Consider the following 23,706-nt stretch of genomic DNA (forward strand, 5'->3'; position numbering starts at 1 on the left):
TTTATATTTATTCATGATAGTATATTTTTAAATCAAGGAATAACTCCTACATTGCCTAATAACTTGTGAAAATATTTTCTTTCTGGTCTAGCTCTAATACTGTGCTATTATCTACAAATTTTGGGTCTTCATTGCTGATACCTAGATCTGCTTCATCGAGGAACATAGAATTTCTTTTACCTCTTTTCTTTTAAAAATATTTTTATGCTTTTATTATTGTTTTTATGGAGATTAATTTGTCAGTTTATGAGATAAAGTTATTTAAAGAAAATCAGAGCTTGCTTTTGGTTAAAAATAAGCAGTTTATACTTTAATATTGTGTAGTTATTGGTGGTTTTTTTGTAGGCAAATACAGAACAGGGAATTACTGTATTTTTCTACAACTGATCTTTTCAGGATTATTGATGTTGAGTGATGTATAAATAAGTTTAACCATGAAAAAAAGTTAAGCTACACAGTGAAAGAAAATAATGGGCTAAAGTTAAGGCTTTATGACCTGTTGACTAAATGAATTACTCTCATAATGTCCTATAGCTAAAGAAGCAAACCTGCTTTATTTTTTATACCTCAAAGTACTGCAGAGGACAGCTAAAATGGCAAAAGAAATTTTAAAAGTTTTTTTCTAACTTAACTAAATTGAACAGATAATCATTTTAGAGTTGTGAAGGCTAAGCATAGGTTATATATAAGTAGTGTATTGAATATGTAACATACTAACGATTTCAAGATAATAAATACTATAGTATTAAATGAATACCTTTTAAAGTTTGAAAGCCATTTATTGTGACAAAGGATAGTTACCACAGTTTATACTGGTTACAGTGAAAAGAGGTTCAAGAAGATAAATTCATGGAAATCATGGAAAGTTGGGATACATCCCTAATTTTTTTTTTTAATTTTTATTTATTTATTTATGATAGGCACACAGTGCGAGAGAGAGAGGCAGAGACATAGGCAGAGGGAGAAGCAGGCTCCATGCACCGGGAGCCCAATGTGGGATTCGATCCTGGGTCTCCAGGATCGCGCCCTGGGCCAAAGGCAGGAGCTAAACCGCTGCGCCACCCAGGGATCCCTACCATCCCTAATTTTTAAAAATTCATCACAGGGAATAAATGTGGCTTCCTACAAAACACCTCTTATAGTTATTGCTGCTGTGGCCCAGAGAAGCATTTTTTGATTGTTCAAAGACCAGATAGCCCTTCCTGTTTATGAACACTTGTACTTGTTTTTAGATGTCATATCAGTGCAGAATTTAACTTAATACAAAGAGGGAAAGGACAGTTTTATTTATTTATTTATTTTTGAAAGGACAGTTTTAATGTAATAATTCTGTGAACTTTCAGCTATGAATTCACAGTCTATTTTATTTTATTTTTTTAACTTTTATTTATTTATGATAGTCATACAGAGAGAGAGAGAGGCAGAGACATAGGGAGAAGCAGGCTCCATGCACCGGGAGCCCGACGTGGGACTCGATCCCGGGTCTCCAGGATCGTGCCCTGGGCCAAAGGCAGGCGCTAAACCGCTGCGCCACCCAGGGATCCCCACAGTCAATATTTTAAATAAGTTGTATGGACATGTATTGAAACAAATAATTTATAAATATCCATTACTATATGTGATGCATTATAATGTATTCTTTTGTATTAAAAACACTGGTTATGAAACTGATTTGTACAGCTGTGAATGGTTTATGAGCTACAATTAGCTTGAAGGTGAAACAAATGAGATAGGGCATCATTCAGACCTGTATGCAGACTGTAGACCAAGGACCAATAACAGGATTATCTTTTAAATAGCTGTAGATATTTTTCTAAACTAAAATATTATTTAGGTTGTTCATTGCTAAAGAGTGTTTTTCAAGTTCAAGTTTTAACTTGTACAAGTCTTTAACCTTATGTGAATCCTATCATTCAGCTAATTTCTTAAAACTGGGATTCTAATGTATAACTCAGTCAAGAACTTCATTAGGTTATCTGTTTTGTAAGCATGAGAAAAATCAAGACAGACCAGAAGTAACTTAAAGGCAGTCCAGATAAAATTAGTAATTTTAGCAGAGAAACCTTTAACATGAAAACAGTACCCTCTGTATCTATTTGTTTTTAAAAATAATAGTCAAACAACCATTGCACATTACTGTGTAAAATTACACAAAAGATACGAACTTGCTGTTAAGGCCCTTTTTACTTTTGATTTCTTGTAGTTTTTTTTGTTGACCTTTATTTTAAGTTGTGTTTATCATGCATTTATTTTCTGTCCTTATTTATGTTTTGGTTATCATTACAAACAGCAAGTTTTTGTGTTTAAATTCCTGAAAATGTTGGATGGAATTACAGTAATGTGTTATGGCTTGGGCCCCTCGCAGGAGTGTATCTCGCAGTCAGCAGTGAAAACAAAGTTTGAACAGCACACTATCAGAGCTAAACAGATACTAGATACTGTGAAAAGCATAATGGATTCAATAAACGTGGCAGCAGCAGAGAAAAGGTATGAATTCATTTTATTGCAAAATAAAAATGTCAGTTTGTGTCAGTATAAATTCCTTAGACTAAGGTTTTAAATTGTTATTTTTAAAATACTTTCACACTAAAGTCAACAACCTTGCGTGTTTTTAAGTGACTATTTGAAATTATAAATCTTTATTCTACAACCTTAAATACATCATTTACATTCCTTGGATCTCAGTATTCTGAGCTGTGATTTTAACATGTTTTGTAGTTTTAAAATATCTTTAAAGCAGTGGAAGGACCATTTCTTCAAGTGGAATTTTTTTGAAGAGGTCTGAAAAAGAGGTGACCCTCTTTTTTGTTCAATTTAACCTATGACCCATTTTTCATATATTTATACATTGATACCTTAAAATCTCTCTTTGATGCCAGTTGTATTTGTTTTTTGTCAACTGGTAAACAAACAAGGTGGTATTACCTGCAAGTTAGAAAGTCAGTTTGGTAAGCACTATCCCATGTGTCATTGTCCTGCACTCTTATTCCATTTATTGCCTTATAAAGATGAAAATAAATACATGAATTTGCTAACGTTGAAGAAAAGGGTAGTTTTCACAGATGTGGTACACTTAAAGATGAGAATGTTACTAGATATGACACATGTAATGATGTTAAGCCTTAATTGAACTGTTAGTGGGCTTAAGCCAATCAAGGGAAAGATATAAAGCATCAGAGATTGAGCTTAAGAGGACATTAAATTGGAAATTTTAAATGCATTAAAATCTTACTGGGAACAAATACCTAAATCTGTGGGCAACAAAATTAGGCAATTTTGATACTTTTGCTGGAATGCATCATATACAAAATGAGAACATTTCCAATATATGAAACACAAGAGTGATAACTCAGTCTGATCTCAGGCCCAATCCACTATTTCTGTATGAGATTGTGTTGTCATTTATACCTCCTCCAGTTCAGTTGCTTTATTATAGTAGCCAAAGTGAGTTTTTGGTCCACCCATTGACCTTAATATTACTGAATTTAAAAATACGGGACATTGGAACTAAACACAGCACAAAGAAGATGTGATAAATGAAGCCAATATTTTTATTGTGACAATTCATATCTGTGTTTGGAGAATCCTTTTAATTCTTTGGGGGATTCAGAGTCACATGGGCAGAGAGACAAAGTAGTTTATATCTGATCATCTATGAAATATTTTATAAAAGAAATATTATTTGAATACTTTTAGATGTTGAAATACAAGATTCATTTTTTTCTTTTCCCTGTATCATGCTAACAGATGATTCAATACATAAGTGAGTGCCCTAGCTTAATTGCTTTGGGACTTTAATATATCCTGAGAATTAATTCCTCTGCATACTACAATAGGGTTTATTCATTGGAAGAGAGGGAAGATCAAATTGATAGACTGGACTTTATCCGAAACCAGATGAACCTTTTAACACTGGATGTTAAGAAAAAAATCAGGGCGGTTACAGAAGAGGTGGCAAACAAGGTGGGTTGGTGACCGTATGATTAAAATTTCTGGGAATTGAGGGGCTGGCTCGGTCAGAGCATGCCACTCCTGATCTTGGGTTGTGAATTGAGCCCCACATTGGGTGTAGAATTACTGAAAAATAAAATCTTTAAATAAATTTCTGAGAATGAAAATATTTTTCATAATCCTAAAAATGTCATCCCTGTTACCCACATTTTGTTAAGTTTTTTACAATTTGGTTGAGTAGTAATCTTAATTTTTTTTGACTTCATATTTTCAGGTTTCATGTGCAATGACAGATGAAATTTGTCGACTGTCTGTTTTGGTTGATGAATTTTGTTCTGAGTTTCATCCCACTCCAAGCGTATTGAAAGTATATAAAAATGTAAGTTAAATTGTCATTAAAAGTGACTCAGATAGTTTCCTCACTTTTTCTACATTTTTATTTAGTGATTTAGCCATTTTAGTGTCTTCATGGCAACCAGTACATGATTGAACTGTTAAATCTCCTATGCACTCTTGTGATAAATGTAAATTATCTTGTATGTAAAGTACACAGAAAAGTGATCCTCTTAGAATAAGGTTTTATTTTTTATTTTTTTTTAAGATTTTATTTATTCATGAGAGACAGAGAGGCAGAGACAGAGACACAGGCAGAGGGAGAAGCAGGCTGCCTGCAGGGAGCTCAATGCAGGACTCGATCCCAGAACCCCGGGATCACACCTTGAGCCACAGGCAGATGCTCAACCACTTGAGCCACCCAGGCATCCCAGAATAAGATCGTTTAGTGTTTACTACATTTTTAAAGTTTTCATAAAATTTGTACATGTTCTAGAGAAAAAGTAATGGATACATGTACCATGTTAACAGGAATTAAATAAGCATATAGAAGATGGTATGGGAAGAAATTTGGCTGATCGGTGCACCAATGAAGTCAACGCTTCAATGCTTCAATCCCAGCAAGAAATCATTGGTAATGTTTATGTCTACCAGTTCATGTGTAGTTTCTTATTTATTTCCTTGGGAAATGATTTATTTTCCTTTAGGTGTTTTATAAAATGTAAAATATTTACTGTTTCTTAACTATCATAATTTCGTTTTGTTTAGAAAATTTGAAGCCATTACTTCCAACTGGTATACAAAATAAGCTACATACACTGATTCCTTGCAAGAAATTTGATCTCAGCTATGACCTAAATTGTCACAAGTTATGTTCAGATTTTCAAGAGGATATTGTATTTCGCTTTTCCTTGGGCTGGTCTTCCCTTGTTCATCGTTTCTTAGGCCCAACGAATGCTCAGAGGGTGCTGCTAGGATTATCAGAGCCTATCTTCCAGGTATTTTTTTTTTTTTTTTGGAATAAGCTTTTTATTTTGATACTAGTATTGCTCTACTGCTCAGTTATGCATCTTTGATTCTACCAGTTGAGATTCTTTTTATCTTGCTTATTAGGTGATTTCTCTAATAGAACTAGTTGTGTCCAATTTGCATATATATGAGCTAAAACCTATTGAGGAGAGCCATTTCTGAATTAGGTATAAATGCAAAGGGAAAGGTAATCCCAGTGTTTTCATTTAGTACTGTCTCTGTAGGTGGTTCTACATTCAGTTTTGAACCTTTTTTTTTTCTTAAAAGTTTTTTTTTTTTTAATATTTTACTTATTCATGAGAGAGAGAGGCAGAGACCTAGGCAGAGGGAGAAGCAGGTTCCCTGCAGGGAGCCTGAAGTGTAGGACTCAATCCCAGGACCCTGGGATCATACCCTGAGCCAAAGGCAGACACTCAACCACTGAGCCACCCAGGTGTTCCATTTCCTTAAAAGCTTTTGTTTTCAAATAAAATTGAAGTTTTGACTCTAGAGGAAATGTAAGCATTTAGAAAAAACTTGAATTTCTCAAATCAGCAATTTTTCAGAAAATCTATGGAGTTATAAAGCCATCACCACAATCCAGTTAGAACCTGTCACCCCAAAATGGTACCCTTGTGGCCATTTGCAGTCAATCATCATTCTACCTCCAGCCCTCTGCTGGTCAGCTTTCTGTAACTGCCATATTTTGCCCTTTTTGGACATTTCCTATAAAAGGAATAGTAAAAATATGTGGCCTTTTGTGACTGGCGTCTTTCACTTAGCATAGTATGTTCAAGGTTCATCATCATGGTACATGAATGTTGTAATATATATCAATACTCCCATTTTTGATAGGTGAATAATATTCCATTATAGATATCACACATTTTATTCATCAGTTGATGGACACTGGAGTTATTTTTACTCTTTGGCTATTATGAATAATGCTGCTATTTTCTTTTCTTTTTAAAGATTTTATTTATTCATAGAGACACGAGAAAGAGAGAGGCAGAGACACAGGCAGAGGGAGAAGCAGGCACCATGCAGAGAGCCTGATGTGGGACTCGATTCAGGGTCTCCAGGAGCACGCCCAGGCAGTGCTAAACTGCTGCGCCACTGGGGCTGCCCTGCTATGAACTCATGTACTATTTTTATGTGGACGTCTGTTTTAATTTCTCTTGAGTATATGCCTAGGAATGAAATTGCTGGCCCACACTATAACTACATGTTAACTTTCTGAGGAACTGCCAAACTGTTTTCCAAAGCAGCTACCTCATTTTACATTCCCACCAGCAGTATATTAAGGTTCTGTTTCTCAACATTCTCATCAAGACTTGTTTTTGTCCTTTTTATTTAGTGGACGTGATGAGCTACCTCATATAGTTTCAATTTGTGTTTCCCTAATGACTAATGATTTTGAACATCTTTACATGTGCTTGTATTGGCCATTTATGTATTTTATGAAATGTCTTCAGATCATTTGCCCATTTTTTAATTGGGTATTTGGCTTCTTATTGTAGGAGTTCTTTATGTATTCTCTAGATACAAATCCTTTGTCAGATACATGATTTCCAGATATGTTTTCTAGTTTATGGCTTGTCTCAATTTTCTTATAGTGTATTTTGAAGTGTAGATTTTAATTTAAAAAAATTTTGTAAGGATGTGTCTGAGATTTTTAAGATACAGTTTCAATTGCTCTTGAGAGTTGAGGGCCTACAGTTATAGGTGGAATCATATAGTATGAAAATTCATTATTCATCATATCACTGGTCTAGTATTGTAGAAAATAATTTTCAGACCGTTTTTTTTTTTTCATATATTTATGGTAAACTCATTGGAGTCATTCTTATGGATTTACTACTGTAATTATAGAAGAAATACAATAGAACTTTATAAATGTAACTATTCCATTTGTAGTTTAATTGTAATAATAATTTTTTCCCCCAACCTTATCAGCTCCCCAGATCTTTAGCCTCTACTCCCACTGCTCCGACCAATCCAGCAACACCAGACAGTGCCTCACAGGAAGAACTCATGGTTACCTTAATAACAGGATTGGCTTCTCTCACATCTAGAACTTCTATGGGCATCATTGTTGTTGGAGGAGTGGTAAGAAGTCCTTCTTAGTATAATTAAAATTGGAATTTTTGCAAAGCTGTCTGCTAGATCATGAAAAGAAAGGTGTATTTTACTTTTATATCCAGGATAGTCTGTAAAATGACATGAAAAGTTGTTGGTTAAAATTAGTGAATAAAGATGAGTTGCACCGGTCTAATCTTAAGCTTTTAAAACTATAAATTTATTTTAAAATTGAAATATAATTGACATAACGTTGTATTAGTTCCAGGCATGCAAGATAATGATTTGATATACGTATATTGCAAAGTGATTGCCATAGTATAAATTTTTAACGAATGCTTTAGAAAAAAAAAATACCACCAATTAGCTACACCTTAAAACAATGTTCCCTTCTTTCACTTCACAGCCTATAAAGAAATGATATTTGTACTTTGGAGTAACAAGGATGATTCAAGTCCCTTATCTAGCCTTCTCTGAATACAAAGGGATCTGCCTTAAAACATTAAAGATTATTTTTTAGTAGTAGTTCTTTTTAACTGCTAATTTTTTTTGTTTTCACCTCATTAACAACGTAGGGTTATCTAGTTTGGTTTTTAAAATCTCTGACCTAAAAAAAAAATTCACATCTCTTTTTGAGATATATCAACTTAGCAAATGTCTGGCAGGTTATGAAAGTTCCTGCCTGATATTTATGTACTCCTTTTTCATCTTGGTTGATTTCTAGTAACTTCACATTTTCTCATGGAGAAAGAATATCTTTTTTTAAAAAAAAATGGATTTGACTCAGATCTGTAGGGAGCTGATAAGTTTGTTAAAATGCCTTAACATACAATCTCCCTAGTGGTGTTATTCTTTCTTGAAGTAACCTGTGAATTTATCTTACAGATCTGGAAAACTGTAGGGTGGAAACTCATATCTGTTTCATTAAGTATGTATGGAGCTCTGTATCTTTATGAGAGGCTGACCTGGACCACACGTGCTAAAGAGAGAGCCTTTAAACAGCAGTTTGTGAACTATGCAACTGAGAAACTGCAGATGATTGTTAGCTTCACAAGTGCAAATTGTAGCCATCAAGTACAACAGTAAGTTGAAAGATGTGTCTTTGTTGATTTTTTTTAAGCATTATTGAAGTATGACATATATGTAAAAAAATGCACAAATGAGCATAGCTCAAAAGAATTATCACAATATTCTTGTGATATGAACACATTTTGTGATCACCACCAAGGTGAAAAAAGAGTAAAACCAAACAAGGCTCAAAAATGCATCATGGCAAGTGTAGTTTATTTTTACTGTCACAGCCCAGATTTACAAGCCTAAGGCTTTTTTTGTTTTTGAGAGCGAGAGCAGTAGCAGAGAGGCCTAGAGGTAGAGGGTGAAACAGACTCCTTCCTGAGCAGGGAGCCTGATGCAGGGCTCAATCCTAGGACCCTGGGATCATGACCTGAGCTGAATGCAGATGCTTAACCAACTGAGCCACCCAGGTGCTCCCACCACATTTACAAGTTTAAAGGCATAATTATTTTAGAACTTAAGAGGATTTTATTATAATGAATACTGGAGTACACTAGTTTCTTTAATGTATCTTAAAATTTGTTTCATTAATAAAAATATTAGATTTCAGTTAAGGCAATGCATAATAATCTATATTTGGTTGCTGCTGAGAGCTGAATTTAAAAAGTTTCCTGAGCTGAAGATGATTGTTGTGATTTAATGGAAGAGATAACATGTACATAATTACAATAAAAGGTGAAGAGTGGATGCGCCTGGGTGGCTCAATGGTTGAGCATCCTGCCTTTGTCTCAGGTCATGATCCTGGGGTCCTGGGATTGAGTCCCACATCGGGCTCTCTATGTCTCTGCCTCTCTCTCTCTCTCTCATGAATAAATCTTAAGTGAAAAGAAGTAATATAAGTGGTAAGTAAGCCTCATAACATGAAGCTCTAGAATCTTAAATCATGAAAGATAGTGGGTCAAAAAAAAGATTTCTTCCAAGGAAGAGTAGCCGAATGGGTTTTGAGTGTGCAGAATTTGAAGATGTAGGCAGAGAAAACACACCAAAAGAAGGGAAGTAGGGGGGAAAAGAAATGTGTTCAGAAATAGAGAATTTCAGTGTGGCAGATTTGTATATTGGGTGTGGGGGGGTAAATTAAAATATAAACCTAAAACTAAGACAGGACCTTGGATGATGGGGAGTCCTGCTCTAGAACAAATAACTGCAGTGGTGTAGTGTATAGGATGGTTTAGGCTAAGGAGACAAGAATTGCAGGGAGATTCAGCTTTCAGTCACAAGATCAACATGGTTAGAGTTGTAGGGAATGGAAACAATGAGGGCACAGATTGGAGAATATTTGCCAAATACTTATTAAGCTCCTGCCTTAAATAGTTTTGATTTATTTATGTTAAGAAAGATGTTTTCTCTAATGGAGGTACCTAGACATCCCAAAGAAATCAGCTGAGGTCACATATGTAAAACAAGGTTAATGAAGCTTTGCATTCATTTGATTATTTGTTAACTGTCTACCATTTGCCAATAACTATGCTAGAGATGATTGTAGGAAACTAAAAATAGATAATGAGATCTCTTTCTTAGAGGACTTTACATCCTAATGGCAGCAGCCTAAATTATTGCTCAGTTAAAATAATAGCTAAATATTGATTTAATGAAATACGAAAATAATAAAAGATGCTTAATTTGTGTAATACTGATATTTGGTGGAATGGGTTGAGCGTGGAAAGAAAAAGAGACCATGGGAAAGATGAGTATGCACAGGAGAATAGTTACAAAAAAAATGTCAGTTAATCATAAATATTCCAGAGGTAAACATCTATATCAGGCATGCTCCCAGTTGCAAAAATAAAATGTTGACCAAAGCAAATATATTAACTGGCACACAAATTGGTTTGGTTGTAGAAACATGGTTCAGTATTACTAAGATTTAAAGTATTTTTTGTCTGAGTCACATAAGCTCATGAAGTTTTCTCACCTGTTCAGTAATTGTTATTTCTATAGGCAAGGGACACGTAAGGCTTACTGTGCTTCTGAAGAAATATTCCCAACTTCTGCCTTTTTATAGCTTAGTCATATTCACAACCATATTCTAGAGATTGATACTGCCTGTTGAGCATTTGTCTTAAGGCCAGATGAAATTAAGCCCAAAGTGATGTTAAGCCTACAAGTGCCGTACCCTCCTTAATAGTAATATTCTTTGATATCTTGTTTTAGGTATACTTTAAACTTGCAGTCTTTCTATATAAGCTTTAAATTAAAGCTTCATTTATTTTAAAAGACATTCATGACTGCTGAAAAAAATAATTTTTTATTTTAAGGGAAATGGCAACCACTTTCGCTCGCCTGTGCCAACAAGTTGATATTACACAAAGACATCTGGAAGAAGAAATTGCTAGATTATCCAAAGAAATAGATCAACTGGAGAAAATACAAAACAATTCAAAGTTCTTAAGGTATTTGAACCTTTTTTCTCAATAATATGAATATTTATTGGTCTCATTACCTGAATATAATTATGTAACATTACTTGTGAATTTGTATTAAAACTTTCTGCATCAGCTTAATTATTTTTCGTATTTAATTCTGAATGTTTTTCATTTTCAATGAAAGCTAATTTCAACAAATAAAAGCAAATCTAAAAGAGTAAAAGGAATCTTTCAGATCTTTATCTAAAACTCTATTAAGCCATATTAGTTCCTTTTCAGAGCAGAAGTTTTTAATTAAAAGTGTGTGAGGTTTTTTTTTTTGTTTTTTTTTGGTTTTTTTTTTTTAGATTTATTTTAGAGGGCATGCGTTTGCACACTTATGTGAGTTGAGGAAAGGGCAGAGAGCAAGAATCTTCAAGCAGAGTCCACCGAGCACAGAGCCTGATGTGGGGCTCAGTCCCAGGACCCAGGAGGTCACCTGAGTCAAAACCAAGAGTCAGACACTCAACCAACTGAGCCACTTTTGGGGGCAAAAGTGCAAGTTTTTAGTCCCCTGAATTCAAGACCCTTAACTTCCATTTTCACTGAGGGACTGTTGGGTATGCTTATATTTAAAGCAATGCAAGTAAAACAAGATATCCTAATACATGCAGTTCTGGTATAGTAGAATTTATCATGGATTCTGTGGGGTCTAAGTAAAGTTTGCCTTTGGGGACCTGACCAGAAGTGTCACCATGACGTGACTACTTTGGTAGGTCCTAACTCAGCTTTTGCCCCATTAGCTGGCTCACCTACCAGTACCATTAAGCATCATTTAATTCCTGCTACTACTTACCCCAGGGTATGTGCTACATGCAGTTGCCCATGTGAGAGCAGCTTGCAGTGTCTTCAAATTGTAGAGGCTATCCTTGTGAGCTGAATTTGGGGACATCTAAAACAACTGAAGTGGTGTCTACCATGGTATCTTAATCTGATCTGCAGTGACATTGTCATCACTCCTCAATTTCATAATGTCTGGAAAAGACGACTGCCTGTTGTTTAGACCCCGACTTCCTTATCCATACAAACACACCCAAGTAAATTTCACTTATTCTATCATGTTTTAAGTTAAATCATCTCAAATACAGCCTTTCAAATATATTGAAATTATACCTAGAATTATTTACTTAGATTGTTTTTAGTAGTGTTTTGTCTTGTTGGAGTAAAATGTAAATGATATTATTGGCACTTTAGCCTTTTGATTTTGGCAGGACTGACTTGAGTATGAATAGTTTTGAGCTGCTAATCCTTTGTCTAACAGGAATAATAAATACCATAATTTTTAGAAACTCCATTGTTAACTAGATTAGGCTCAGCAATTCAGGTAAAACACTTACTTAATCCTTCAGGAGAGTTGCCTGAAGAAGCATACAGAGGAGTCTGTATGTACATTAACTTATATGACCCCTGCCATGTGTACCCAGCAACAGTACAAGACCAAGAGAAAAGAGAGAAGCTCATTCAAGTATGTGTGTGTACCCTGGCATGGTAGGAGAATGGGAGACATGATCTTTGTTCCTGTTTTCCTCTTGTTAGGGTATTTGGCTTTGTCAAGTATTCTGGTGTTAAAAAACTCTTGGAATACCATGGTCCTTTGACATCTGACAGCTGCTTTATATATACACAAAACCAGTTGTTCTATACTTTATGCTTAAACTTAAAAGGGAATTCAAGGACAATTATGACTGTGTGTGACATAGGATATAACTCCCAAGAAGGTAATAGGATTCCATTGTCTGTTACGATTTTCATTTTTAAGGTTTTGGTTTTATCCCCATGTACCTTTTTAAAGTTCTGGACATTGGGTTCTGTGTTTACAGCAGAGTATAATAGCATATATACATATTCTTAGAAGGTTGATAATAGCTTAATCTCATTTCAAATAAATGCAGCACCAGCTGACTAATGATTTTAAAATTGGATGGAATGCATTTTTTTTCTGATTGGCCTTTATGATAATCAGATTGGTATTTTATTCATTTTTTTAAATTAGAAATAAAGCCGTTCAACTTGAAAATGAGCTGGAGAATTTTACTAAGCAGTTTCTACATTCAAGCAATGAAGAAAAATCTTAACAGAGATTGCTTTGGTGATCATCATAGGAGAAAATGGAACTTGGAAGACTGGGACAGTTTTTGTCTTTTTTTTTTTTTCATGAAATGACTTTAAATGTGAATTATACTAACTGTATCTAAATAGCAAATCCTTGTATAGATTCTGGTAATGATCTATCTCAGGGTGTTTGCATTTCTGAAGAGTGTTATGATATCTTCTTAGTTTTAAATTTGGGCAAAGGCTAAATTGTGTTAAAAATGATGAATTAGTTAAAAGCAACAGAACCAACTATGTGACCCCTGAGGGGTGGGGCCTCGTTCTTAATTAGGGCTCTCTTTGTTTTTGATTCTGAAAAACTCTGCTTCCTGGCATCCAGGAGTTAGAGAATGCTTTCATCTTTTTCTCAAAACTAATTTTTGATGCCTACCTTAATGGGTATAGTCATTTGTTTTTGTTTCATAAACTTCATTGCTCTATCGAGGAGTGTGGTGGAATGTTCTTGAGCGTATTGTTTATGCAAGTTACAATCACTTTTGCCATCCTGGCTGGTAAGTAAACCACTAATAAATATACTGTTTTTACTCCCTCTTTTTTCCCATTAAAACTGATGTAAAAGTAGTGTAAGGATTTGTTATTATAAAGTCTCTTATAAAAAAGTATCTGGGTCTGAATAAATAGTTGCTTGATCTGTTTCTAAAGAAACATTTTCTGCTTCAGCAATGATTACAGCAAGGAAACCTTTCTAGCTCAGTTTTAGGAATAAAGTTTGAACTGACAAAAATAGCCAAAGATATGGGTGCTCTGAATTGTTGGTGGTTATGGTCTTGTACAAATGCTATTCTTCAGAAGATATTCGCCAAGGATACTGCTGGATTGTCCCCCCAGGTGGCTTTTACTTTTATGTAATTGTATGAATTTGCCAGGGCACTGTTAATATTGTATTTCTTAACTTAATGAAATGTTCATGAGTTCAAGTACTGTGTCTGTTTCTGTGTAAAAACTAATTGAAATATATATGGAAACACCAAAAAATGGCATTCTAGAGCTTTGCTACACAAAATGTAGTCTTGAGGATCACCAGAGTAACAGCATCTAGGTGGTTGTTAGATGCATGACAACAGTGCATTTGGCCAAGCATAGTGTCTGCTTTTCCATAGAGGGATAATACGTTAGGCTCTTTTATCCTTAATACTGTTTCCTTTTTTTGTGCCTTAATTTAAGGCTACTGGATGCTACTCAGTCTTTTCACAGCAGGTGCAGCACTTTTTTCAGGATATTTTGAGAAAACATTTAAGTCACAGAAGCCTTTCAAAAATATATTTTTATGCAGATCAGATACTAGGATGCAGTATCAAAATCCATCTACTAGTTTGTAGCTTTTGTTGCTTTATAACCAAAATATAGTGCAAGCTGCCAACAACCGGGATTAGGTAGCAACTGCCACGTGAAACTAATGTCTGAGACTGGGTACTGCTAACTTAGAAGTTCAAGACCTTAATCTTTACATGAAAGCACTTGAACTTTTGAAATAGTGGTTTGGTATCACCTCATTAGTAATAGTACAGTGGCTGTCAAAGTCTGGTCCCTGGATTAACTGTACATCACTTGTGAACTTCTGACAAGTGCATATTGCAGGTTCTTACCAAGACCCACTGCATCCAGGAGTGTCTGGGAACCAACCATCTGAATTTAACAAGCCCTCCAGGTGATCCTCATGCTTGCTAAAGTGTGGACTGCTGTTCCTAGTAAATCTTTAGGAAGTTTTTTCCATCACCAGTTGAATGCAGTTCCACCACCTTGATCAAGTTTGAAAATGCATGAATGTTGAACACTAAAATAAGGACACCCAGCCTTGATGCCTGGAGATTAAGTTTGCAGGACTATAACTTTGTATAACCTTTTTACAAAACTACGTTTTTATAAGTATGCAAGGTGAAAATAAATGTTTGCCTGATAGTTGATAAATGTAGCATTTATACTGACAGTGAGTTTTAATATTTGTGGTAGGTATCTTGGGTAGACTGGCTGACACATCTGGCCAAGAGAAGTTTCCTCATTCTCCAAGGATGTGGTGATGAAACGAAAGCAGTAAATAATGTTGTAGCCTTTTAACAGTAGATAGCATTCACAGGGGTAAAGAATATGTTTACTTCTGAGGCTTAATTTTTAATGTGATTTTTAAAATTAAAGCCTGCTACATGAAATCTGGTTAAAAGCACTTTATTGATTACAATATCAATTCACAGCAACATTTCACAGAGCTACTGTACAAATAGAGGAATGAATCATTGTGCAAGAAAGAACCAATACTATTAAGTCACGGTACAAGTCCATAGTTTGCTTTAAAGCTTTTATAAGAGCTTTAATCTATGTTCACCTTTCCCATAGTCATACTACTGACATTCAGAGTCAATTGGCTACAAGTTTATAGAAACCACTGTAGGTGAAGAAAAACATTTTAATCAGCTTTAAAAACCCACTTCTGTGAATGCTTTTGGATAAGAATATGCAAATCTAAGTGTTCAGATGCTTCTTCGAAAACAACAGAATAGAGCACCATTGTATAAAAGACAAAAGGCTTGAAATATCTACCAAGTATCACTGAAGTTCCATTAATTAAAAAATAAATATGTAAGATTTTGTTGAACACTTAACACCAGTTGAAACACGAAACCAATTTTTTCATGATGCTGCATTATTAACTTTTATAGGATCAGTAATTGGATTTAAGAAAAAAGACTCAGGAAATTTTATCATCATGCAAACAAATCTGCTAAATACAAGGTGTACCATCAATCTGTGACCAAAATGTTTTAAAAGTACACTGCTAGCTTAGACATTTAGCTACAAACCATTTTAAGGAGTGCCTATTATAACCAATATTTTTAGAATATACCACAAAATTTAAGGCAACCCTAACAGGAAGAAAAACTAGTAAATTTGAAACAATTCACCTACTTAATCTAATTTAAAATGCCAGTTTTCTTCACTGTGCTACTCTTTCTCACGAGAAAGATGGTCTAACCTTGAGGGTGTTTAAAAACTTTAACAGGTAAGAGTTTAAAATTTTGCTTTTCATAAGGGCAAAAGGGAAATTTGAAGCTGAATATAGTACTTGATTTAAAAGCAACTATTTTTAAGCATGACTTCTACCCTAAAGATTCTAGAGAATATTGTGAAAATGATAGGCCCATTTAGAAGATTGCTTAATCAGTTTCCTTAAGTTTAAACTGATTTAAACTTTCTGATCAAGAGAAACCACAAGTATTCAACTGCCTTGTAATTTAAAATGTGAAACATTCAACAGTAATCAAAGCATAAAATTTCCCTGAATGCTTTCACTTTAAAAAGGTTAAAGTTATTAAATCTAAGACCGCAACAGTGTTGGAGAAAGTCAGTTATAATATTGGCACAGTATGTTTTAGCAATAAAAATTCCATTGTCACCTGGAGAAGTCAAGATCCATTTCTCTTAACAGATTAATTAACACATTCCAGAAGCACCTACATCTATATGTCTAGACTAGTTTACTATCCCTCGTGCAGTATCCGTTTAGCTGAGTCTACATTAAAATAAGGAAAATGGCCTATTAGACTCTTGAAATAGTAAACCCCAATTTTTGCCTCTGTGAAGATGGAACTCAATGTGGTGCTAGGAACCATGGCATCACAACTAGAAAAATCTGAGTAGGTAGGGAGGGACCTTCGATACTCAGTCTAAACCTTAATACAGCTGCCAAAAATGAGGCCTGCCTCAAGGTGGAGAGGTCCTTGCTATCAGCTTTTGGGATGAAGAGCTGAACCACATGGCAGTCACTACCACTTTTTAGAGAAGACTATGTTCTCTTATTCTTGCCAGATCTGGGAAAAGGAAAAACCACCCCACTCTTTATGAAGTGACTGATGAATCTATAAACAAACATGCTGAGGCATATAGTATGTTTAAATGTTTCTTATAAGGTAAAAGCAAATAGGCACCAGATAAATGCAACAATCTTGATACACATTCTTTAAAACTAGTACTACTACATTACTCTTACTGGTTACAAGTCTTATGCACAATACTTAAGACTATCAGCTGAACTCAAACAGCAATAAATATATTTAGCAATTGGAGCCTGTTATTACTAGAGAGCAAAGGTTTAGCTAGTAAGTTAATGTGGTAATGAGGTCACCATTTGGTCATAATGTGTCAACAGCCACCATAGTGGTTGGTTCATAGTTGTCCAGTCCATACTGAATTACAGGAACTGCTCTGAAACTTCTCTATAAAGACTTTTAACATTAACTCATTCTATCAACATGCTGAAGACCAGAGAATTCCTGTAGTCCCAGCCTCTCAAAAGTATCTTGTGATTAGGTAACTTTCAAAGCAGAGGAGATATTCTCATACAGTGTGTGTGTGTGTACACACACACACACATATATATATGGCTGTTTTGCACATGGCAGAGGTGCTGCTTCAACAGGACTGTGGAACTGTGGAAGGAACTACTGAACTATACGGCAAACCCTCACCTTTTTGGGAAATGAATACTTTGAATTTAATGAATATTAAAGTTTCTTTAAAATAGTCTTGCCTTACCTCAAAGAGCTCTTCTTTATGACAGTCCACAAACATTAATTGCAAAAAAAAGTTCATAGAAATCTTATGTGTTTATAAATATACATTCATGCCTGCCATCTATAATAGTCTTTTTTTTTTTTTTTTGGTCCTTTATCTTAGTATTCGTTTATTATCAGCTGATCTTAAAAACGGGTACAGAGTTCATTATAGTTGATGCACTTACTAGCACATTCACAATATAAAAATGAAAATTCACAAGTAAAATCTGGGGAGTATTTAGAGTTATATGTGATCAAAAGTTGAGACCTATCTCAACAGTAACAGACACAGTTCACTAAATTACAAAAACAATGCACTTCTATATATGAGAGTAACCAATGACTTCATCATCAAGCAAGACTAACAATCTTCTATTGTCAATCATTTAGCTTTAGTTAACAGGAGAAAATCCAACAGGAAAAGTATCTTTATTTGGGGGGAGGGGCATTCTAGTAATAGATACATTATTATCACTGACAAACAGGAATTGCTTAGTATTTTCCTCTGACTCCTTCGAGGACTGCTCCTGGAATTTTTCTTTTGGCTTTAAAGAGGAATCACTTGGATCTAAGCATTCTTTGAGGCAAAATCACTTAGAAATCATATTATGCCAAGGGAAGAAACATTACAGAAAAACACAAAGTCTGAATGCTTCCTTTTTAAAATTTAAGTTGCAGATAATACAAAATGTGAACTGATGTAAACTATGAGCAAATTCATAAAGCTACCTTGCTACACAATTATAACTAGTCAAGTCTAGTGACTGGTTAGATTTTACCCTTCTTTCAACAGCATAATGGCATCACCATTATATTTCCTATCTACATGTATGTATATCGAGAACACTGGAGAAAATTCTTCAGATGCAAGGATAATCCAAATGTTAATGTGAAATAATGAGTGGACCCTGTGAACTCATGTCTAGAACATGAAATCACTAGGAAAGCTTATCATTTACAGAGAGAGCTACTCAAAGCGTCACTTGATCATAACCACATTTTCTGAATGTCAACCATTTTTATGCAATTACTGCTAACAATACAAGAGTTTCTTATCTAGGTCTAAAATTTCAGAATGAAATCTCAATTCCCTAGCCTTCAGATTAGCTCTTCCTCCAAGGACTGAAAACGAGCACTTATTTAAATTCATAGGATGGCAAAGGATGCACCAGAAACGAAGGATACTCAACAGGGGACTCCCCTCAGAGGTACTGAGGCCTGCTAGCATTCTTAAACATTGACCAGCCAGAAGCTCTTTTAGATTTTTAAAAGGAAGATCAGAAATCAAGGAGACTTTCTTCAAACGGAAGTACACACACATAAAGGATCACTTCCATCTATTACTGTGCTTACTTCCTCCATTACAAAACTGAAAAATGTTATTTCTTATGTATAGAAAGTTAAAAATGTAGTTCTTAAAAAATGCAAACACAATCAAACATGATAACCGGCTATAATGTGTACATTCTGTCCTATACAAAGAAAATAAAGAATTTGAGTACAAGCAAGAATTTATCAAGGTTAAATTAGCTCAATTCCTCAAATTAATGCACTGGTCCTTTTGATGTCAGCAAGCACCCCTTGCTGCCACGCCCCCCTCCCCAATTTTGTAGTTTACTGAAATCTTTTTGTATATAATAATCTCAATAGAAAAATCTTCACCTGCAAATATAAGGTAGAATTTTCTTCTCACAGCAATAGGCTGTAGCACTGATTTCTCCAGATAGCAATGGAGAACAGAAAACCTGCATGTACTATTAATTCCAGATTCTAAGAAAACTGTCCCAAGAGCCTGTTGCCACAGCCATGCCATCATCTGTTACACCTAAACAGCTGACACGGTTGTCATGACCAGCAAGAACACCTGAAAAACAAAAGTTTAGGAAAAAGAAAAAGTTAACAGCAGGCAACTTTCAGAATTGAATAGTTATAGGCATAAAAGATCTAGAAGAGTATTTAAAACCTAAAAAGGGAAACTGGGTTCCAGGGGTAAGCTGGATGTGTGCACAAATACAATTATTTGCATTACATGAATCACTGACATGGACATCAGCTCATGCTTATCACTTGAAATATTTTATAGTCATCTTATATCTAGGAAAACAGATGCATGTATACTTTATATAAGTTCATGATCCACCAGATGTTGCCATTGTGCTCTATGCTGTTTTCAAAACAAAATTTCGAGTGATAAGTAGCCTTTCATCACAACAATAAGAATGTAGGAATGAAGTTGCCTGATATCACTACTTGCCTTGCAGAAATACCAACATAACTTACGTGCTTTGTTAAACTGCAAATACTAAATGTTTTGGATTTAACTTATGAAACCATCCAACTCATCTAGTTTTAGTTTTGTATATTAAATTCGTTTGATATTCAGATCACTACACGGGATAAAAACGAGCATTCCCAAATAATTGCAAGGAAAATGAGAAATGTAAAGATGTACAAGAAAAATATATCAAATTCAAGAATTTTTTCTTTAATAAACTGTGTCTGAGTTTTCAGTAGCTGTACATAATGAAGCAAAATCATTTTCACCCAACCTCAGAAATAAAAGTTCATCGTGTCTGAAACTATTAATATTCTCTGTAGTGTCTCCAGCACAGCAATGTTTGGCAATAGGCAAATGTACAATTACGGGTTGAAATAAAAAATGAGCACTGTGACTAAATACTCTAAGTCACACTGGAAAGGAAAGTGAATTAGCAATTCACAAAGTCGTCATTCAATTTTACTGTGAAACTATCAAGTTGAGCCAACTTGAAACCAAGCAGCTGTAGGGAGAGCAAAACTAACTCAAGCACATGCTAAAATATGGAAAACAAACACATTTTGTTATGGATGCTAAGTGATTCAATCCAGGCAAAACACCTAATACTGATTTTAAAAAGTCTTAATTATGTAAACACTGACTGAGTTCTAAATAAAATCCGCTCCACATGGGAGACATTAAAAGATAGGAAGGATGTGGCTGTGGTGGGAAGACAGATGTTAAAGCTGAGCCCTCAAAAGAGAACGCCAAGAAGTAAAAAATAATAATAAAATTTTAAAAAATGACTCATTCGAATTGTTTTAAAACTAGGCATTCTCTGTTGAGGGTTCAGCTTTAACACCACTCCTCCCAGAGCACCCCAGTGTGAATACTAAAAACCGTGTTGGAGTGTGCATACGTGCATGTATGTGTGCGTGCATACACACACACACACACACACACACAAATCAAGCAACAGCAACACAGGGTATTATTTAAAGATACGACTTAGGAGCTACCTTTGGGCACAGAAAACATGAGCTGGGGCCAGAGGACTGCTGTTTTGGTACAAGCCATGTACCTGTTTGATTCTCATATGTATAATATTGATTCTAACAATACTTAAAATGACTGTATGTAAGTTGTTATTGATGGCAGTAACCAGTGTGACTTGATGCATTCACTAACATTCTGGAAGCTACACGGGAGAACTGAGCTTGGCTCTGAGGCGACCGTGGGTCTACAGACCGTCCAGGCAAGATCTCCAGAAGGAAGAGGATTCACAGCAATTACAGTGTTTCTGGTCAGGTTAGAAGAAACTGTAACTTGGAAAAGACCACGCTGAATTTGATTCACTGTTCGTCTTTAGAGCAAAACTTACCAAACACGAGGACAAGACAGAGCTTGAGGTTACTGTTTGCAAAGTGGGGAAGTCCACAGGGAGCATGAAGGAGCCCGGCCAGGGTGCTGGGCCCACAGCGCTAAGGCCCCGGAGGCCACACGCTGCCAGAACCTCCTCCTGCTTGCCCCCCAGCGCACCCCCACGCAGTGCACCCACGGCCGACTTCCTCACCGACCTGCACGATCTCCCTTCAGCGTGTCCCACACGTTACAGTTGAAGTCGTCGTAGCCAGCCAGGAGCAGGCGGCCGCTTTTGGAGAAAGCTACGGACGTGATCCCGCAGATGATGTTGTCGTGGGAGTAGAGCAGCAGCTCCTGGTCGGCGCGGAGGTCGAAGAGGCGGCACGTGGCATCGTCCGAGCCGGTGGCGAAGGCATATCCGTTGGGGAAAAACTGGAAAGCAAAGGCGCGGGCCGTGACCACCGGGGCGCACGGGCCGTGGGCGGGCGCGAGGACAGGGCAGGCTCGGGCAGGGCAGGGCAGGGCAGGGCAGGGCAGGGCAGGGCAGGGCAGGGCGCCGGCGAGCGGGTGGGACCCGGCCGGGCCCGGGCTCGGGCACTGCTTAGGAGGGACGCGCGGCTGCAGGCTCCACGGCTCGGCCCGCTCCCCCACACGGTTCATCAGCGGGTTTAAATCAAACATTACCCTTTACAGAATTTCTAGATGTGCGGTCTTAAACCCCCCAGAACCCCATCATGAGAAATAAAGATTCTACAAAAGAGCATGAGCCACCCCAGGCAGGCTCGTGGTAAAGCACGCCGCAGTGGTGGGCAGTCGCCTTCTCTCAGAATCTGCCACTACTACTCAACGGGGATTTTTTAAAACACTTTTTGTCCCCCTTGTACCTACTGGCCATCTGTATTTTGTGAAGTTATTCTTCGTGACCTTTATTGATTTTTTACTATGCTGTTAGTACTTGATTTGTAGAAATAAGACTATAAAAATTTTTTTTCAAATTTTACTGTTTTTGTTTCCTTTTTAAAAAATATAAAGCAGTATGTCATTTTATGTAATCAAATTTATCTTTCATTTGAGATTTCTTCCATTGTTTTTATGAATAAAGTCCTTTCTCAAGCTTATTGACTGATGCTCAATATCTTTTTCTAATTTCATTTTTTATGTCTTAATTTTTATCTATCTGGGATATATTTGATATACAGCATTCAGTATAAAGATCTAACTTAATTTTCTTAGTAGTCAACAGCTGTCCCAGCTGTTGATCAAATAATCATTTTACAGATTTTGTCGTTAAATCTTTAATTCACTAAACTCTTGTATGCACAAAAATGTTGTCTATCCTTTCTTGTACCTGTACCACACTTTTTAAAAATCACAACCTGATAGTAAATTTTTTCTATCTCACATGGCAAAACACTCATGGTACGCGGATTCAGATCAATCTGTTTTCTCCTCCCCCACTCAGACCCCCGCTTGAATTTCACAGACATCTGATCAAGTTTCTTCATATTCTTGTCTCAAAAAAAAACAAAAAACAAAAAAAACACAAAAATTTAAATAATCCACTTTTTTTTTTGAGGGAGAGAATCCCAGCAGATTCTCTGCAGATGCACGGTTCCATCTCACGACTCTGAGATCACAACCTGAGCCAAAACCAAGAGTTGGGGACGCTGAATGGACTATGCCACCCAGCTACCCATCCATTTGGGTTTTGATTAAAATTTGTATTAATCCTAAAAATTAGGGACGCCTGGGTGGCTCAGTGGTTGAACATCGGCCTTCAGCTCAGGTCGTGATCCCAAGGTCCTGGGATCAAGTTCCACATTGGGCTTCCCGCAGGGAGCCTGCTTCTCCCTCTGCCTGTGTCTCTGCCTCTCTCTGTGTCTCTCATGAATAAATAAACAAAACCTTTTTTTCTATTTGTTTTCATTTAAGTTTGATTTGACAATTAAATAAAACCATTAAAAAAAAGCCTAAAAATTCACCTGAGGATAAATGTATTGGCTTATAATATGCAGTCTTCTCATTCAGCACTGTAGTATTTTTTTAAAGATTTTATTTATTTTTTAATTTAGAGAAAGAGAGTGCAAGAGTTGGGGGGTAGAAGGAAGAGAATCTATGCCCAACAAGGAGCCGAGGTGGGGGGCTCCATTTCATGACCCATGCTGAAATCAAGAGTTGACACTTATCTGACTAAACCACCCAGGTATCCCAAGATTATCTTTAAGTCATCTCTACACCCAACATAGGGCTTGAACTCACAATCCCGAAACCAAGAAGTGTCATGCTCCACTGACTGAGCCAGCCAGGTGCCTCAGGTATACGGAATTTAAAAAATGTTTCAACAAAAATTTTTTTAATTTATTTATTCATGAGACACAGAGGGGTGGGGGGCACAGAGACACAGGCAGAGGGAGAAGCAGGCTCCACGCAGGGAGCCCAATGCGGGACTTGATCCAGGGTCTCCAGGATCAGGCTCTGGGCCAAAGGCGGTGCTACAGTGCTGAGACACCTGGGCTGCCCTCGAAACAATTTTTTATAAAGAGTCTGTGTGTTTCTTGCTAAATGTATTCCTTGTCTCTTT

General features: G+C 36.2%; 2 protein-coding genes across 4 annotated transcripts in view; one reads left to right on the forward strand and one right to left on the reverse strand.

Annotated features, from left to right (window-relative positions):
- Positions 1-14,886, forward strand: part of MFN1 (mitofusin 1) — a 32,285-nt gene extending 17,399 nt beyond the window's left edge. For all 3 annotated transcript variants that reach the window (XM_038583415.1, XM_038583417.1, XM_038583416.1), the window contains exons 10-18: positions 2,366-2,487; positions 3,837-3,963; positions 4,226-4,330; positions 4,816-4,918; positions 5,053-5,282; positions 7,249-7,401; positions 8,257-8,453; positions 10,701-10,835; positions 12,841-14,886. In XM_038583415.1, coding sequence (XP_038439343.1) covers positions 2,366-2,487; positions 3,837-3,963; positions 4,226-4,330; positions 4,816-4,918; positions 5,053-5,282; positions 7,249-7,401; positions 8,257-8,453; positions 10,701-10,835; positions 12,841-12,922 — 1,254 coding nt within the window. In that variant the 3' untranslated portion in view covers positions 12,923-14,886. The remainder of the gene's footprint in view (positions 1-2,365; positions 2,488-3,836; positions 3,964-4,225; positions 4,331-4,815; positions 4,919-5,052; positions 5,283-7,248; positions 7,402-8,256; positions 8,454-10,700; positions 10,836-12,840) is intronic.
- Positions 14,887-15,106: 220 nt separating this feature from the next.
- Positions 15,107-23,706, reverse strand: part of GNB4 (G protein subunit beta 4) — a 59,277-nt gene continuing 50,677 nt past the window's right edge. The window contains exons 9-10 of the mRNA XM_038583418.1: positions 21,341-21,557; positions 15,107-19,370 (exon numbers count right to left, since the gene is read on the reverse strand). Of these exons, the coding sequence (XP_038439346.1) occupies positions 19,264-19,370; positions 21,341-21,557 (324 nt within the window). The 3' untranslated portion in view covers positions 15,107-19,263. The remainder of the gene's footprint in view (positions 19,371-21,340; positions 21,558-23,706) is intronic.

The sequence above is a fragment of the Canis lupus genome, chromosome 34 (assembly GCF_011100685.1).
Source record: "Canis lupus familiaris isolate Mischka breed German Shepherd chromosome 34, alternate assembly UU_Cfam_GSD_1.0, whole genome shotgun sequence".
NCBI lineage: Eukaryota > Metazoa > Chordata > Mammalia > Carnivora > Canidae > Canis > Canis lupus.